The following is an 18,277-nucleotide window of genomic DNA, read 5'->3' as shown; positions in this document are numbered from 1 at the left end:
TAACTTCGAGCCTCCGCTACATATGGTCCTTCGAGCCGGATAAGGTAATTACGAAGTGAAAATGGCTCAGGTTCCCCCAAGTGAAGACGTACGTCCACGTCGGCGAACGACCCAACCCAGATGGATGGACGATTATGAAGGGTACACCCTCCCACAACCTGCGAGCTACCCAGCCCGTGTCTCTGCTGCGTTAGAGGAGACTGACTGGAGCAGAGGAAGAGAGGGAATTGCCGAGATGACACCCCTCACCCAGCGCTCGCTTCAGCGTACTCCTGCTGAGTTCATAGAGACATCCCCCAGACTAATTGGAGCCGCAGCACCTGCGTATGTGAGTACGCCATGGCCATACCAGGGCCCATCTGTAATAATGGATGTGTTGCAGCAAATACAAGAGGAAAACAAAAGGTTGCAGCTGATGGTGATGGACATGAGACAGCAGATGGATAGGAGTGATGCAGCACCTCGCAGTTCACAGACTACACAACTGTACCATCAACAACAGAGTCACTCCCCTGCCAGACAAGATAGCACCAGGTCCTCACCATCACAACATCCCATGCTACATTCACTGCCTGAAACAACTCATCCACCATTAGGAGACCGGGTCGGCCAGCAGATGCCACCACCTCTCAGCCAGGCCGCACCACCGCCACCAGTAAGGGAGCTGCACCGTCTGCCCGCAGTACCGGACAGGAATACAGCCGACCATGATTGGCCGCCGCCTCCCCCCACCAGTAGCCTTCAATGAGGATGATTATGAGCCACCAAGAGACCAGCCTACACCGGTAGGGCAACCTGCTGATGTCGTGGAGAACCTTAGAGAACGCCTGCAGCAGTTGGAAGCACAACTGTCACCAGCCCCATCTATGCTGTCAGAACCACAATATCACAGTGTGCCGCCATCAGTTGCACCACCGAGACCCCCACAACGGCTAACCTCTGCAGGGCCACTGCCGAACAGCAACGAGAAGACCTACAGGGGCCCAGCGCCATCAATTCCTAAGTTCACACGAGGTGACCCCAGAGAGTTTTCCAGACTAAAGCTTGCACTTGATAATATTCTTCCTGCTGACGCGACAGAGATGTTCAAGTACCAAGTGCTCTGTGACCACCTCAAGTTTGAAGAAGCTCTACTGATAGCTGATTCTTATAGTAACTCCTTATTCCCCTACTCCGACACTATGGCTTCCCTGACCAAACACTATGGTCAGCCCCACCAGCTGTCTCTACAGAGGATCGCAGAGCTAATGGAAGAGCCTGCCATCCGAGCTGGCGACGCCATAGCATTCAGGAGGTTTGCTCTGAGAGTCCGAGCTTTGGTCGGAATGTTGGAGCAGCTTGGTGAAGATGGGCACATAGAGTTAAGCTGTGGGTCTCATGTGGCCAGATTAATGAGGAAGCTTCCCCAGGATCTCCGAGCCACCTTCCGGCGCCACCTTCATTCCTGGAAGGCAGGAATCCCATCTTTAATGGACTTTGCGGAGTGGCTTGAATATGAGCTGGAAATCCAGGAGGATGGAGACCGGTTCGACAAAATAGAGGAAGTCCAGAGAGGAAAAAAATGGACAAAGAAGGAGCATGATAAGGACCAGAAAGCCACTAGGAAGACCATGAACGTGCTGCATGGCACCGCCCATGACACAACCCCCCAAGCGGGTCAAGCTGATGTCTCGGATCATCAAGGGCCTCCGGAGAAACCCAAAGCTTACTGCCCCTACTGCAGTAACGTGCAGCACTTCCTGGACCAGTGCTTGAACTTTAAACAGTTAACCAAGGAGCAGAAGATGACCTGGGTGAAGTCCAACAATCGTTGCTGGCGTTGTGGCCGACACCATCAGGCCGCCCAGTGCAGGTTGAGAGTCCTATGCAAGACGTGTGAGGGGAAGCACCTTGAGGCTTTGCATGAGGTTAATCTTCGGTCCAGCAGAAATGAGACCACACCAGGGAACGGCACTGGTGCAGAGCTGCAGTCAACCACAGATGTTCTGTACCTGGATCGCCGTGCTGGCTGCAATCAAGTCCTTCTAAAGGTCAGTAAGGTGCTACTGCGCAATGGTGACCACACTTTGGAGACATATGCCATATTAGATGATGGCTCAGAGAGGACAATCATCCTCCAGGAGGCCGTTCAGAGGTTGCAGCTTCAGGGAACTCCAGAGAGCCTCACCCTGAGAACAGTTCGGAAGGATGTGAAAACACTACATGGCTCATCTGTAACATTCAAAATCTCTCCAACCGGTCAACCAAGAAAGACATTTTCAATTGAGAGTGCCTTTACTGCAGATGGATTAAGCCTTGCAAACACTCCTACCCAGTAGAGAGACTTCAACGCAAATATAAGCACCTCAGGAAGCTCCCCCTGCAGACGTTCACAGCGGTTCACCCACTTCTGTTGATAGGATCTGACTGTCCGCACTTGGTGACCCCAATTCAACCTGTACGTCTCGGCCCACCTGGGGGCCCAGCTGCAGTAAAGACCAGGCTCTGGGCACTGCAAGGGCCAGTCAATTCCCTCCAACAAGGTAACCGCCCACCACAGTGTTTGTTCACGTCCACCATCTCCCCGGCAGCCGAACTCTTCAACCAAGTAGAGAAGCTCTGGCAACTGGACACCCTGCCATAAAGAAATGAGAAGCTGGTGACTAGATCACGGAGAGACCAAGAGGCCATGAGTCTTTTAGAGGCAAAGACTAGAAGAGTGGAGGTGGATGGGGTCCTCAGATATGCCACCCCACTATTGCGGGTGAGTAACATGCCTTTATTAATGGCCCAGCCTGAAGCGGTACTCTCCAGCTTACGTAGCACAGAGAAGCGCCTTAGCAGAGACTCAGTGAAGGCAGAGGCATATCAGGCAGAGATTGTGAAGCTGAAGAAAGCAGACTATGTCTCAGAAGTTAGCCGGGAGCTGCTGAAGACTTCAGAGGAGTCGTGGTTTATTCCCCATCACCTGGTGACCCACAATGGGAAGAATCGGATCGTTTTCAACTGTTCCTATACCTATAGGGATCAGAACCTTAACGAGCTACTGCTGTCCGGCCCAAACCTGGGAGCATCCCTCCTGGGTGTCCTACTGCGGTTCAGGGAACATTCCGTTGCTGTTAGCAGTGACATAAAGGGAATGTTCCACCAAGTGAGGTTGCTGCCTGAGGACCGCCCTCTGCTGCGCTTCATCTGGCGTGATCTACAGAGAGACTCCCCACCTAGAGTGTACGAGTGGCAAGTCCTTCCATTCGGGACTACTTGTTCCCCATGCTGCGCCATATACGCACTACAGCGGCATGTACATGATCACACCCACCCTGGCGATGCAGTGCGTGGGTGCATTGAGAACCACTTCTATGTGGACAACTGGCTACAGAGCTTCCCTACCCCAGACATAGCCAGAGATTTTGCAGACCAGCTGAGAGGGTTGTTACTGGAGGGAGGCTTTGAGCTGCGACAGTGGGCCAGCAGCATGCCAGAAGTCATTGGTCACCTGCCTAAGGAGATCAGGTCAGAGAGTAGTGAACAGTTGCTAAATCACACCGACATCGATCTGCAGGAACCTGCCCTGGGGCTGCGTTGGTTATGCCACTCAGATGTGCTGCGGTATAAATCACGGCTGCTGGAGAGCTCCCCTGTCACCATGCGGCACATCTACAAAGTATTAGCCAGCCAATACAATCCCATAGGGTTTCTCACACCATATACTACGCGGGCCAAGGTGCTTGTTCAGCAGTTGTGGGAGAAGAAGCGGGAATGGGACGACCCTCTGTTGCCCGGCGAGTTGTTCACAGCATGCCAAATTGGGAGAACGAGTTACAGTACCTGGACCACATTAGTATGCCTTGCTGCTATGTTAGTCTTGCCATGGACCATTCAGCCTACAAGCGAGAGGTCCACATTTTCTGTGATGCGTCTCAACGTGCGTATGGCAGTGTTGGATATCTACGCACAGAAGACGCAGAGGATCATGTGGAGGTGGCTTTCCTGACAGCTCGGTCCCGAGTGGCCCCCAAGCGCCAGCTATCCATGCCACGGTTGGAGCTGTGTGCTGCACTTACGGGTGCACAGCTCACCAACGTGCTAACCAAAGAGCTTACCTTGGAGATATCCAGAGTGGCGATGTGGACAGACTCCACAACTGTTCTTTCTTGGATCAAGTCGGACTCTTGCCGCTTTAAGGTGTTTGCGGGAACCCGTATCGCAGAAATTCAAGAGCTGACTGATAGACATGCTTGGCGCTACGTGGAGACGTCAGAAAACCCAGCGGATGACCTCACCCGGGGAAAGTCACTGAAAGACCTCTTAGGTGAGAATCGTTGGCTTTATGGACCCCTGTTCCTGCGGCAGCCACCTGACCAGTGGCCAGCGCACCCAGTTGCAATGCGTGAAGACATCACAGAAGAGTTGCGAAGGTCCATGACCTGCCTGGTTAGCACAGTAACCAGCACCCACCAGTCCATACCTGATGCTCAGCAGTTTAGCAACTTCAGAGAACTGGTGAAAGCCACCGCGGCGTACCTTCACGGGGCGGCAGCTGATGCTAAAGGGACTCCTACAGCAGAGGAGTTCAAGGAAGCGGAACTCAGCATCCTGCGGTCCGCTCAAAGAGACAGCTTTCCTGAAGAAGTCCAGTGTCTACAAGCTGGGAAACAAGTCCCCTCCTCCAGCTGCTTAATCACGCTGGCTCCAGAATATGATGCATTAGTCCAGCTGATACGGGTTGGAGGTCGCCTGAGGCGTTGTCAGGAATTGGAGGATGATGTTGTTCATCCTATAGTCCTTGACCCGAGACATGCTGTGACTAAGCTGCTCATCCGACAGGTTGACCATGATCTGAAACATCCTGGTGCAGAGCGACTCTTTGCAGAGTTGAGGAGAAAATTCTGGATCCTTCGTGGCCGTGAGGCTATAAGAAGAGAACAGCGCTCATGCCCTGAGTGTCAGAGATGGAGAGCCCAACCTGTCAACCCCAAAATGGCAGACTTAACCCCCGCACGACTCAGGCTACACCAACAAGCCTTCTACTCTACAGGGATTGAGTGTTTTGGTCCGATGCAGATTAAAGTCGGCCGACGGAATGAGAAACGCTGGGGCTTGCTCTTTAAATGCCTCACAACAAGAGCTATCCATATTGAGGTGCTGTCCACCATCACCACAGACTCCTTCCTGATGGCCTTAAGGAGGTTCATATCCCGCCGGGGGAAACCAACAGAGCTGCTCTCGGATCAGGGCACCAATTTCAGAGGTGGAGATAGAGAATTACAAGAAGCCTTCCAAGCCCTCCATCCTTCTCTCCAAGCAAAGCTGGCGGAGTACCAGATCAAGTTCCGTTTCAACCCACCTAGTGCCCCTCACCATGGTGGCTCCTGGGAGCGGGAAATCAGATCCATCAAGGCTGCTCTAACTGCTACCCTGGGCTCACAAATTGTCAGTGGAGAAATGCTTACCACCATCCTGGTTGAAATTGAGGGTATCCTCAATTCCAAACCCCTTGGTTACATGTCATCTGACATAGCTGATTTGGACCCGGTGACCCCTAATCTGTTGCTGATGGGGCGGCCAGACCCCTCCCTACCTCAGGCAGTATACCACGACTCAGAGCAGCTCAGCCGACGGCAATGGAGAGCCTGTCCGGTGCTTTCAGATCGGTTTTGGGTGCGGTTCCTACGCCACTACCTGCCCACACTACAAACCCGGTCCAAGTGGCAGTCGGACACATCCCCTCTTCAGCTGGACACAGTTGTGATGATCGTCGACCCTCAACTGCCCAGAGCATCATGGCCTGTTGGGAAAATCAAGCAGGTGTTCCCTGGGGCCGATGGTCTGATTCGTACAGCAGAGGTTGAAGTTCGGGACCGCACCTATGTCCGACCTGTGAGCCGTCTTATTAGACTCCCTGCTATACCATAGGAGAATGAACAGTGATAGACTGGGTACGACAAATTTGCTGGTGCAAATTTGGGGGCGGCTGTTCTGAAGGCTGCATGCCTTAGCTGGGGATTTGGGCCGATTCGGCCACTAGGGGGCGCACGCGCGCTCTATCGAGCTGGGTGCCACTACTAGCCAAGAGAAGAAGAGACTGACGACGGTGATTTGAGTGTATTACAAGTTACAGGTTGTGTTTATAACGTTGTATCCGTCCCTCTGAAGCTTGTGGTTCAGTGTGCGTCCAGAGAAACGTAAGTTATATTGTTTTTGCTGGACGAAATTATTGCTGTTTTATGTTTAATCTGTTAGGCCGGCTGGTTGAGTTATATCTGGTGCTACAGTTCATATTGCTAGCAGTGCTAATTGCTAGTTACCTCAGATGGTTTAAATGGGAATTTATGTTATATTTATGCTACTGAACATTTTCTTTGTTGTTAGTGTCGGACATATATAATTGTTATTTCATTTGTGTACTATTGTTAGGCATATTAATAATTGTTATTATTTGTTGTTGATTGTTTAAACAATCAAATTATTATTATTTTCCAGAACCACACTGGATTAAAGTGCCATAAAAGGACTGACTGTCTCCTTCGTCTTTTATAAGTCTTGGGGGAACTTAGTGCGTTCTGACAGACGCACACTTCGTGATTACAAATCAGAGAAGCCAGTCTAATAACTTTGAGCCTCCGCTACAAAGAATAAGCAATATATATATAGTATATCCAGGTATATACAGTATATCAAGATAAATAGGATTAAGGTGCAAGTGTACCTGTATCGCACACAATGAAAAACAAAATAAAAATAAGAAATAAAAAAATAAGAAATAAAAATATGTACAATCCGGATGGCTTATATACAGGTGGAGAAATATTGCACATTCAGCATATTGCACAGGATATTGCACAGTCAATACTGTAAATAAAAAACTATAATAAAGCTGCACAGTGGTTTTTACAGGAGTTATTGTGGTTATAGTGCATTATTATAGAGTCTGGTGGCAGCAGGAATGAATGACCTGCGGTAGCGCTCCTTCTTACAGACAGGGTGTCTAAGTCTCTGACTAAAGGAGATGCTCAGCTCCTCTACAGTCTGGTGCAGGGGGTGAGAGGTGTTGTCCATGATGGATGTGAGTTTGGACAGCATCCTCCTTTCAGCCACTTCCTCCACCGAGTCCAGAGGGCAGCCCAGGACAGAAGTGGCCTTCCTCACCAGCTTATTCAGTGTCTTTCTGTCCTGCTCTGAGCTGCCAGGGGCCCAGCAGACGACAGCGTAGAGGAGGGTCAGTGTAGCTGGGTGCACTTGACGTTAATTATGGTTGATTTAAGTTCAGTTAATGTTCTGTTGAGCCATGTTAAACCTCTAAGCTATTTCTTTGGGAAATTTTCTTTTGTAAATACTTTTTTTGCACCCTTGTTTTTTTCAATGAAAATAAACCACCTGCTACAATGGACATCTGCCTACTGCCTTCTTCAGCCACTTGGCCAGGCTATCTCACATTTGGTTTTCTGGTCGACGTCATACACGTCACTGCATTTCATTGGTTAAAACCATATCTGTATTCGAGGCTAATGCATTTATTGACTTGTAGCAAGATATACTATCTGGAGTTTGTGAATGCACAAATTTTGCAACAATTCCTCTTGCTTGAAAGGTAAAATGATCTTGGCTGATTTATTTGAATATATCCATGCTCTAACTTAAGGATGTGATGTGTCTGAAGTTTTGAGTGCGAAGTAATACATCCATTTTACTTAAATATCGTGAATAACAGACTTGCTGACCCATGACATTAATACCTAGCCGTGCCCAAATTCTTCAACGCTATCATCATGTGCATAAACTTCGGACTTAGAGGAAGTTGTTCTATTAGTTTCTTTCCTTTTTCTCTTACTTAAAAATAATATTGGTAATTCTTAAAGAAATCTAGTTAGAAAATATATTTAATTTATTTAACTTAACACTGATAATAAGATTGTTTAAAAATCCTGTTCGAATTCATTCTATCACATTAAATCGTGCCGATATAATTGAAAAGCACTGCTGTTGTTCTTCGGCATATATCCGGTGTCATTCCTTTGTTGGAACTGGCCTGTGCATGAAACTCAGCGGTTGTTAGAAGTTGGAAATGAGCTCCTGAAAAAGTGTGATTTAGGAGTGAACTTGTCAGCTATAAAGTATTAAATTGGCCTGTGGCATTCTGTTTCTGAAAAAAAAGAAAAATAATTATTGTGTGACATATTCAGTGCATAGCAAAATTTACAAAATACATTTAAAATCCAGCTATTTAGCCTTTTTGTTACTATAGAAACAGTTTCAGGTTCAAATACTGTAACTGGGTTCATATACGCAGCAATGCACATGCTGTCTATAGAACGGCCACTTCTATTTATCTGACTGTATCCATCTCTGCAGTGGCGTTGGTGTTTTAATTTCATTTTCAGCTTGTACCCACTGCCACACACTCATGCATACCTTAGTGTGATTACCATTCAAGTCATGCCTTTGCTACGTGAAGCGTCACACTATAGGAGACAGTTGTTTTTATTTCTGCTGAAGGCCAGCATTCACTTTGAGTTAGCTTGGAGTTTTGTTCATGTTTGGGCGACCGGCCAGGACCAAGGCTTTAGTGAGGGATTACACATGCAAATGAAAAGGGATGTAAATGAATCAACGCAGCCGTTGCAGTCTTTTGTGTGCCAGAAGGCGAGAGGAGCGGGGTCAAAAGGCTATAAGGCTGAAATTAAAATGTTTAAATCAGCTTGTTTAGCATAACACCTTAGAGTGAAACATTCTATTAAGAGTGCTATTTTTGTTATAAAAGGTGAAAATATGCTCAAACATACATGGGTGTAAAACATATTTATTACCCTTGAATTTTTGCAGTTTGTTGCATTTTAAGCACAATAACCAAGGTATTTTCAACTACAGCAGCAAAGATGACAAAAATATGGCTGTCTAATTCAAATGACAGGCTGGGTACAGAAAGCATCACTTAGACTCATATCTAAGAGGCCCATGACGATGTTTAAGTAATTGCAGAGATTTACAGGCCAGTTAAGAAAATCTTTTGACAGCAAAACTGTTTGTCCTCATTAGTCTTTCCAAAATTTTAGTGTTATTAAAGTGAAAGAAAGCATTTGTTGAAAGAAAGGACTAAGAGACCCAATTTGATTTTTTGCTACAAACCTTATAAGAAAAATGGCAAAAATTTAAGAAAATTATTGATTTAGTCAAAATCTAATTTGAACCTGCTGTCCTGCAAACCTGAAGTTAGCATTTAAAAGAAAATGTAGATCCCTATAATTAGAAAAAAAAACAAAAAAACAACTATCCACTCTGACAGCATGATATCGCCATTACATTGTTTCACTGTGGGGATTTTTTTCTGGGAAAGGGAAGCTGGTTGGAGTTAAAAGAAATTAGTATGGAACAAAATGCAGGACAATCCTGAAAGAACACCTTTAGGAGGCATTTGTGATCGGGTTGGAGACTCACCTTTCAGTAACCCGACCCTGAACATGCAGTCGGAGCTACTTTGGGGCAACCGTTGCATCTGATGCAGGAGTTTGCCCTGCAAGCGAAGTGTCATGGGTTCAAACCCCAGCTCTGACTTTCAGTGATGTGTACTTTGGCAAGACACCCACATTGCCTGCTGATGGTAGTCAGACTAGCAGCCTCTATATGGGTGCCTTGCTTCTGTCAGTGAGCCCCAGGGCAGCTGTGGCTACAGTGTACCTTGTGCGTGAATGGCTAAACGTAGTGGGAATCACTTTGGTCAAGTCTTCTGACTTGAAAAAGTGTACATTTAAACAAAAGAGTACATAAATACATTAACCATTGTATAGTTTAGATATAAAAAAAAAATCTAGCAATTTTGCAAGGAAGGATGGGGATGTTCCCCAAGTGCAATTATGGTGAAAAAATTAAATGCATGTTTTCCTTTAACTTAATAATCATGGCTATTTGTTGTTCTGTCGTACAATAATCACACTAACATACATTTCATTTTAGGACTTTTATGTGACAAAATACTTAAAATTAAAAAGGGTAACCTATGCATACTTTTTCAAGGTACTGGACACAGGAAATGATAAACCAGTGTTATGCAGTATAAAGGAAAATGGCAATATTCCATGGGGCAATATTATATTTTCTCGATTAAACGATTAATCGATTAAACCTTTCTATTACAGAGAGTGTGGCTTTGTGTTCAATGTCTGGAAACGAAGCCAACAATTTGATTATCAAATGTCTAGTTTTAGGGGGAAAAAAACACAAGATTTATTAATTCTTGTCAGTATTAGATCTGCAAATTAGATCTGCAAACACACCTCTGGCTGTGTTTGTATTTGAGGATATATTTATGGAGATGTGCTCTGCTCTCAGAAGACAATTTGGAGGAAAAGGACAGAGTAAATAATGAGAGGAGTTTGAGTGTAAATAAGATCTCCAACCCTGGCCTTGATATGGATTTTTTGTTAACTTAGAGCGGCTTTGTTTCCATTTTAGCTACAGATCATCTGTGATATTTCTAAACAATAAATTAGAAAACAGAGACTCAAATTAAGACTTGTAGAAAGCCTTAAAAATGTTTCTCACTCACTTTTTTTCAATTTTGTGATGTTATTTTACATTTCTGTTGGATATTAACACAAGGTTAAAAAAAAAAAAAAAATTATATATATATATATATATATATATATATATATATATATATATATATATATATATATATATATATATATATATATATCATGTCTTTTTTCCTTTTAAATAATATATCCAATGACTCAAACTTGCTGTTTTGTCTATAGAATAAATCAGCCCCAGATTTTTATGTGAGTGACCTAGACATGCACAATATATTAGCATTAATATTGGTATTGGTCAATGTTAATGTCATTTTTAAGTAGTTACTGCTACCACTATGATTTACAGTGGAATGGTGAATCCACGGTCCCATCTGTTATGACTAGTGAACCATAGCATTTTACGTATAGGAATACAAATAAAATGTTGATATTTTAACATTAACATTTTTGACCTGAACTTTCTGATGTTTTGATCTTCATGATCATCTGCATACTGTTTGTTTTATAATGCTAACTGACACATTTTTTACTAAAGTATGATCAAGTTAGATAAAGTTGGATAGAGGCAGATTATTTACTAACATGGCAAATGAGATAATAGTAATAAAAGGTAAGTGGCGGCAGGGATCTTAAATTATGGGGTTGTAAATGCACAATACAATTTTTATTTTGTTTTGCAACTGTTCAGGTTTAGGATCGAGAACTCATGAATGAATGTGAAACTAAAGGCTCTAATCTACTAAAGGATTAGGTGTATAAAAAAAGTGGAAAGCTTAAATACTGACCGGGTAAGCAAAGGGGTTTGCATCTCTTAACAAAGGTGTTTTTTTTTTCTTCATGAATATTCTGCTGATCAACACAATATCCAAAAGAACATGAGGGTATGCAAATGTATCACTTTACACCCTCAATGCTATTTATCAATCCTGTAACAGATTGTAAGTGCAGTATCTGGCACATTTAAGTGAGATCTAACCTGTAAATTAAAAAAAAAATGTCTGTGGTCATTGTTGTCAAAAAGATTTATTGGTGGGTGGACATTTAAGAGAGAGAGAGTTTCTATGGAGGTTTGAACATGGTTGAATTGTCAGAAATTAAGATAGTTGAGACATATTTTCTATCAAGCAATTATGTTTTTTGTTGAAACTGCCTGCAACAGTGCATTTTCTTGCTTCCGTGTGAATAATTCCATTGCAATTTTGAAGTAAGAGGCATCTGCCAGGATAGCTTTTCTGGTGTGCTGTCCAGCAACACAGTATTCATTGTAGAGGTGATGGGCTGTGGGAGTCATTTGTCTCCCTGCTCTGGTTACCTTTAATCCCAATAATCTGATCAAATGAGAATGTGTCTAAAAACAAGTCTGTCTTTAAAACTGATAATAATATTAATGGAACCAACTGCACCACTCGTGAATATGAAGTAGGGTTGGAAGTTATCGATTAATGAATTAAAGTTTAACTTTTAGAGGAGAGGGAAGCCTGCTGCCCCTTTGACCTGTTCCCAGACAAGGAAGCAGAGAAGTTGCGCTGCTCCATCATGCAGCAAGGCTAAAAACCCGCTATATAGTTGAGGGTTTATATCCACAAAGAGAACTACATAAAGTGTTTTCTGTATTCTTGGTGTATCCCAGACCAGATTCAATCCCCTTTTCAAGTCATGTAAATGTATCTCTTTTTTTTCTCACTTTTACTTTAAATACAAATACAGATTATTTTATGTTCAGGTTTGAAACAAATAGACAAACACCTGTGCCCTCCAGTGGACCGTGGTAACACTACAGCACTGAAAGAAATTATTTTTACTGACATTATCAATTAATCAGATAGAACTAATTTTTATCTAGCATTTAACTGTAAGTCAATGTTTTGTTTATGTCCCTAATATGGTTATCCTTTTTTCCACATAGTTAAAATTTATGTAATATTCCAAGGTTATATGCTTTAAAGTAATAAAATCAAGGCCTTCTCTCTGTATCTAGGTATTTTATTGCTGTTTAAACTGATGTGGTGCTGGAAAAGGACAATCTGCACTCTTACATTTTATAGATGTTATGCATAAGGAACGTTGTTAGACAAAATAAATAGTTTAGTCTTCTGTTTTGTTGTATAGCAGATGGGATCAACTATTAAACAAAACAAAAGCAAAATGGTCCTAGGTGTCTAATAAAGATTATGTGATTCAGATGAGACAGTTCGGAGTGATAATATTTTTTTAGAAATGTGAAAAAAAGAAAACTCATCCCAAACTCTGGTAACAGGAGGTATCACGTGTAAGATCCTCGTTTAAACAAATTGGTGTGCAGCACTTTCTCACCAACTCTAAAATGTATGCACAATCTTTGTAAATCACCCTCTACTGATGCACTAATTGCACATGCAATTTGTTTTAGCTGTTCCTTATTTACAATCTTAGTAGATCAGAGTGTAACTTTTTAATAGGATAAAGCATCAAAACATCAAGTTTTGCTTTTATCCCTATGTCAGTTCTCACTTCTTCTCTTCGCCAGCTTACTTTCATTGTCCTCATATTTTCCCCCCATCAAGCAGTCTAACAGTTCCACTGTCATAGTTGCAAGAACAATAAAATCCATCTTCTGCATCTTTTCTCTGTAATCCTGCATGAAAAAAGCCTAACAGAATATAATAGACATCTTCTTCTCTGATCTCTTCCTACACTTCTTATGCAACAGCAATTAAACTAGATATTTGTGCCAGCAACTAATTTGCTTTTAGGTTTTGCAGAACTGTGGAAGGATTTTACATTCTTTTTTTTTCTGAAAAATTAAATGTGATGACTACTTATAGTCTGTATCAATAGCTTATGTGACGTTTGAGGAAAAGTGACACCTCTGCACCTCATGTTTACAATTCTTTCAGCCTTTAGCTAGGAAGCAAGGTAGCTTACTAATGGTAAAAAAAATAACATCTGCTGGGTACATGGAAATTAATTAGTCATTGAAAATGTAAAATAGGAATTACAATTTTGACATTATATGGAACAAGTTTCTTGCTCTTGTCAGCAAGCAAAAGGTTTTGCGGGGCAAAAGTACTTGCCCCAGATGCTACTACATCACTAAGCGCCATCCCCCACTCTAGAAACACATGCACACCAATTCACCCCACTAGTGTTTTACTCTCTATAACAAGGGAGTAAATCCAGATTACTGAGTCTCTTTAAGGGAGGGAGATAAGAAGAGATTTGCTAAAAGGGAAGGGGGAAGGGATATTTCAGCAAAATGAGGAATCATAAAGTTGTATTATAAATATTCATATAAAGAGTTGACATGATTCCAATTTTTTGGATTTGATGTTTTTCCATCAACTGAGCAGACAGCTCTAACAATAGAGGGCAAACATTATTTTATAATATTCTCAAATCTCAGACTGTGATGTTCAATGACATGCAGTTGTTTTATAGACAGCAGGTCAGAGTAATCCCAACTCAAGGAGAATGAAGCAGTAACACAGCATCAAGGTAATTTCAGAGAGTGTAATGGGCAGCAGTTGTGTAGTGGCTCTGCTGCAAGCATGGGGCCTGAGGGATTAATGTGCAATCAGACTGGATTTGATATTTACTGACAGCACACAGGACTTAGCTAAGCGGACTGTATTTCATTTGTTTGCAATGAAGCCGTGCACCATGCCTGGCCTCCTATCCTTGCAGTGTATGTCAGACAGATCTGAAACCTGTTGACTGCAGTACATCATCAGCAGTTTCAGGTAGGTGTCTTAGAAGGATGTGGAGAGAGAGGAGGGTGTGTTGGTGTTTTCCAAGAGGCATCAGAGGTATTGGCAGCGCCATCATCACCAGCACCAGATTTCCTATCTGGTTCATGTGACATCACAGAAGGAAGTGGAATTAAACAGGCTTTATTTGGATGTAATCCTACATAGCAGTCGGCAGAGCACGTAAAATGTCCCACCGAGGGGAGAGATAAACCATTCTGGATTAGTACAAGCCCCAGCCCATCCCAACCAATAACCAAGCCTACACTTTTTTCTATCTTTTTTTGACCTACTAACATTTTTTTGCATCTTTCTAAAGCTTGCACCCTGTGATCGAGTCTTCTATGGATATTTCAGCTACCTCTACAATGTTGTGTGATATGGATGGTTTTGTGTGTGGTGTCCTCTTTCCTCTTGCACAACAAGCCAGCATGACCAGGGATTAATTATTCAAGGACTGCCAACTAAAAAGGGAGTCATCTGATAGCTGGGACTTATCACACGCTGGTGTCAGGTGAAACGGTGCACTTTGTTGTGTGTTGAGTTTTTTGTGCTTGATATATGCTTCATTTCAGTTCAATCTTTGATGCTGCATGTGAAGAATTGAACTTTGAATACTGCCAAGAGCTTTTTGTCAAATTTACTTTTATATCTGTCTTTTGTTTTGTTTTGTTTTTTTGTCATTTCTTTTTTTGCCAATGCTCGTCCCGAACAAACAATTTGGCCTTGGACGTTCCCATAGTTGGGATACATTAGGAGGGAATGAAAGTCAGTGGGAGAGACAGTGTGACGCTGTATATGATCAGCAAGCAAGAGTAGGAGGCCGACGGAACTCCCTGTCATACGGGGAGGGAGGAGGGTGGTACGAGGCTGCACAGGGCGTGTGTCCCCCTGACCTGGATTTGAAACGAGCTTCATATCCCAACCAGGACTCTTCCTACGGACAGGTTTACGCAGAGCGGCACGACCCACGCGGACTCAGAAAAAGCTCTGTGCCAGACATAAACCACTACGAACGGGTACTAATGGCTCACCGGGGATCAATTCCACACCAAGATTATTACTCTCATGATCCAGCCATGACTCCTCGGCCATCTGAGGGGCTCTACAGATCAGAGCACCAGCCTCCGCCACCTCAGCCTCATCAACTTACTAGATCAGGCTCCCAGTTTGGAGTTGCTCCTGGGGCTCGTGGTGTTTGGGATCAAGGTCAGCCTGGCAGAACTGGACCCCGAGGCCCTTCATCACCTGTGCCACCGCCACCACCTCCCACAGCCTTTGAGTTAAGTCGGACTTATAGAGAACCTGGAGGTATAACTATTGCCAAAACTATGCAAGACAGCCAACAGCGTGTACCCTCCAGGGATCCACCACCTGCTCATTATGGTATGGATCATCCATCTCCTCGGTATGCCAGTGAGCCTCCCCTTCCGACTGGGCAGTCCGTCTACACGGATGCTGATGGGCGCCCTCTAGATCCACAGCAGCAAGTTGCCACCTGTCTTGTTGTAGATCCAGCTACTCAGGGTATGATTAGGCAAGAGACTGCATCACCTTACACCTTCCAACAGCAGCAGCAGATGCAACAACAACAACAACTGCAGCAGCAACAACTGCAACAGCAACAGTTACAACAGCAACAACTCCATCAGCAACAGTTGCAACAGCAACAACTCCAACAGCAACATTTACAACAGCAGCAACTTCAGCAGCAACAGTTGCAACAACAACTTCAACTTCAACAGCAACTTCAACAGCAGCAACCACTACAACAGCAACCAGTTCAACAACATTTACAACAACAACCATTTCAACAGCAACAGCTGCATCAGGACCAGATGCAGCAGCATCCTCAACAGCCACTTCCACCTTCACCAGCCATACCACTGTCTGATCCTAACCTTGCTCTATCCTCTCCACATCCAGCTTCACCTGCTCAAATCCAAACTGCAGCAGTTGTTTCAGCAGTACATGCACCTGTTCAGGCTGCCCCTACTCCTGCTCCTCCTCCTTCAGCTTCCCCACTTCCTGCGCCACCTTCTTTGCCTGCCACGTCGGTTCCGCAGACACCTTTACCTGTGGACCCCAAAAAGACAGTGGATCCAGAATTCCTTTCTTTGTTGCGAAATGAAGGTCTATCAGAGAGCACTATTTCTTCCCTCATTCAGCAGGGCTTTGACTCTAGTAGTTTGTTGGCTGTAATGGAGGAAAATGATGTCCGGACTGTCGCCCCTAACCTTGGGCAGGCTCGTGTACTGTCTCGATTGGTTCATAACTGTAAGAGACCCATTGAAGCTACACCGGCCCCCTCGCGGCCTCAGACACCAATGCGAGGTCGCTCTAATAGCTTTAGCCATCGCCCAGACATATACCAGCAACAACATCATCACCATCCACCACACCTTTCTCAGGCTATGGCTATGGATCCTCAGTTAATGCCCCCACCAACCCCTGGGGTCATGCAAACCATTTCCCCAAGGACAGGAGAAATTGTAAATCGTAGGCCAAGCAGTGCACCCTCTCAAAACCTACTTGAAACCACAGGGGCCTATCCAGGCCAACCACCACGTTCTCCTGGGCCATACACTGGAGCCCTTATGCCTGTCCAGTCAAGACCAATGTCTGCGTATTCTGCTGGGGTAACAGTGCCGGGGATGCCTACGCAGGGTATGCAGATAATTCCGCAGCAGATGACAGGGTCGATGCCTGCTCTACCAGGATCCATTCTTTCTATGTCAGGTATGCCACAGCACATGCCTGTATCATTGCCAGCATTACAGCAGCCTCCCCAACAAGTACCAAAGGCATATTCTACAAATTATACAGTCCCTATGGAGCTGATGAAGAGGGACAGAAATTTACAGCCATTATCACCCATGCATAGCCCTCACCCAAGCCCTCAGCTGATGCGTAAAGGTGGGGGTTCTGCAGTGGACAATGCACTGGTCCCTATGGGAGCTCCTCTTCAAGGCCAAAGTGTGCTGACTGCTAATCAGAAGTTAAGCCGACGCACGGGTCCTCCTGTCATTGTGTCCACCATGGCATCTCCAGACACAAGTAAATCTCTTTTTCTCCCTTTTTCTTAGAAATTGATTGTTTTTATAGTTATGCTCTAGCTTTAACTTTGTTGCTATACATATTTAATAGATATGCATTTCATCCTAGGGAACCTATTTTTTTTGGATGATCCATATACTGCATAATACTATTCTATCAGGTTATTTCGTTTGAGAGCTCCACTATTAAAGTGACCAATAAACAAGGCAATTGAAATATGCTTTAAAATACAAACTAGAGTGTTAGATTGCATTTTCATGGTCAAGGCAGTTTCTGTCATTTGACTTGATTAATAATTTTTGCATTTTGCTTTCAGATCCACAATATAGTAAATGTGTTTAGTTGAGTGTAATTATTGGGAAGTAAATGGTATAAAAACATAATTTTTCTTATAATATAAAGTGTTGCTGTGAAGTTCCGCAATTGTTTTCCTTTTTTTTACTATGCTGCGTTGGTGTTCCCTCGATCTATCTTAGATAACGGCTGTGTGTTTTCTTTACTTTAACTATGCATGTGAAGTGAAACGCTTAATGTTGCTGCCTATCTCTTGCATAAACAGATTTTAAATAAGGCTTTTGTTATAATATACCTAAAATCTCTTCTCTGTCCTTCTTAGATGTCATTGTGTTCATACTAAAATGAAATCTATCTAGCTCTCCTTATCTCTCAGAGACAGATTTTTGTTCATACTGAATAGTTATATCTGGTTCTATGCTGATTTAATGCTAGTGTTTAATCATAAATGAGAAATAATACTATAAAATAAAACCACAAAGGGATGTGGCATGAAGTATTTTGGAGACAAGGCTGTCTGCATCCTTTCTGGGACATTGAGGATGTTAACGACTGACCTATGTTCAGATTGCAGACTGTCACTCGCTGCATTCATGTTGGAACAGCGAATATGAGGTACAAATGTCAGCCCATATAATTTGTACAGATAAATAATAGATAGATAGATAGATAGATAGATTAGATTGTGAC

At 43.7% G+C, this 18,277-nt stretch overlaps 1 protein-coding gene across 4 annotated transcripts in view; it reads left to right on the top strand.

Moving 5' to 3' along the window:
- ctbp2a (C-terminal binding protein 2a) overlaps positions 1-18,277 on the top strand; it is an 86,565-nt gene that overhangs the window by 32,534 nt on the left and 35,754 nt on the right. Inside the window, exon 1 of one of the 4 annotated variants that reach the window (XM_038285394.1) lies at positions 14,458-17,293. The exons of 2 other annotated variants lie outside the window; for them this stretch is intronic. In XM_038285394.1, coding sequence (XP_038141322.1) covers positions 14,935-17,293 — 2,359 coding nt within the window. In that variant the 5' untranslated portion in view covers positions 14,458-14,934. Of the gene's footprint in view, positions 1-14,457; positions 17,294-18,277 lie in introns of those variants that run through there. One more of the 4 variants, XM_038285395.1, reaches the window with a different exon arrangement.

Source organism: Cyprinodon tularosa, unplaced genomic scaffold, assembly GCF_016077235.1.
Source record: "Cyprinodon tularosa strain WSP-4 unplaced genomic scaffold, ASM1607723v1 ctg210, whole genome shotgun sequence".
Lineage (NCBI taxonomy): Eukaryota > Metazoa > Chordata > Actinopteri > Cyprinodontiformes > Cyprinodontidae > Cyprinodon > Cyprinodon tularosa.
The sequence above is the reverse complement of the archived record's forward strand: the minus strand, read 5'-3'. Positions and strand labels throughout refer to the sequence as shown.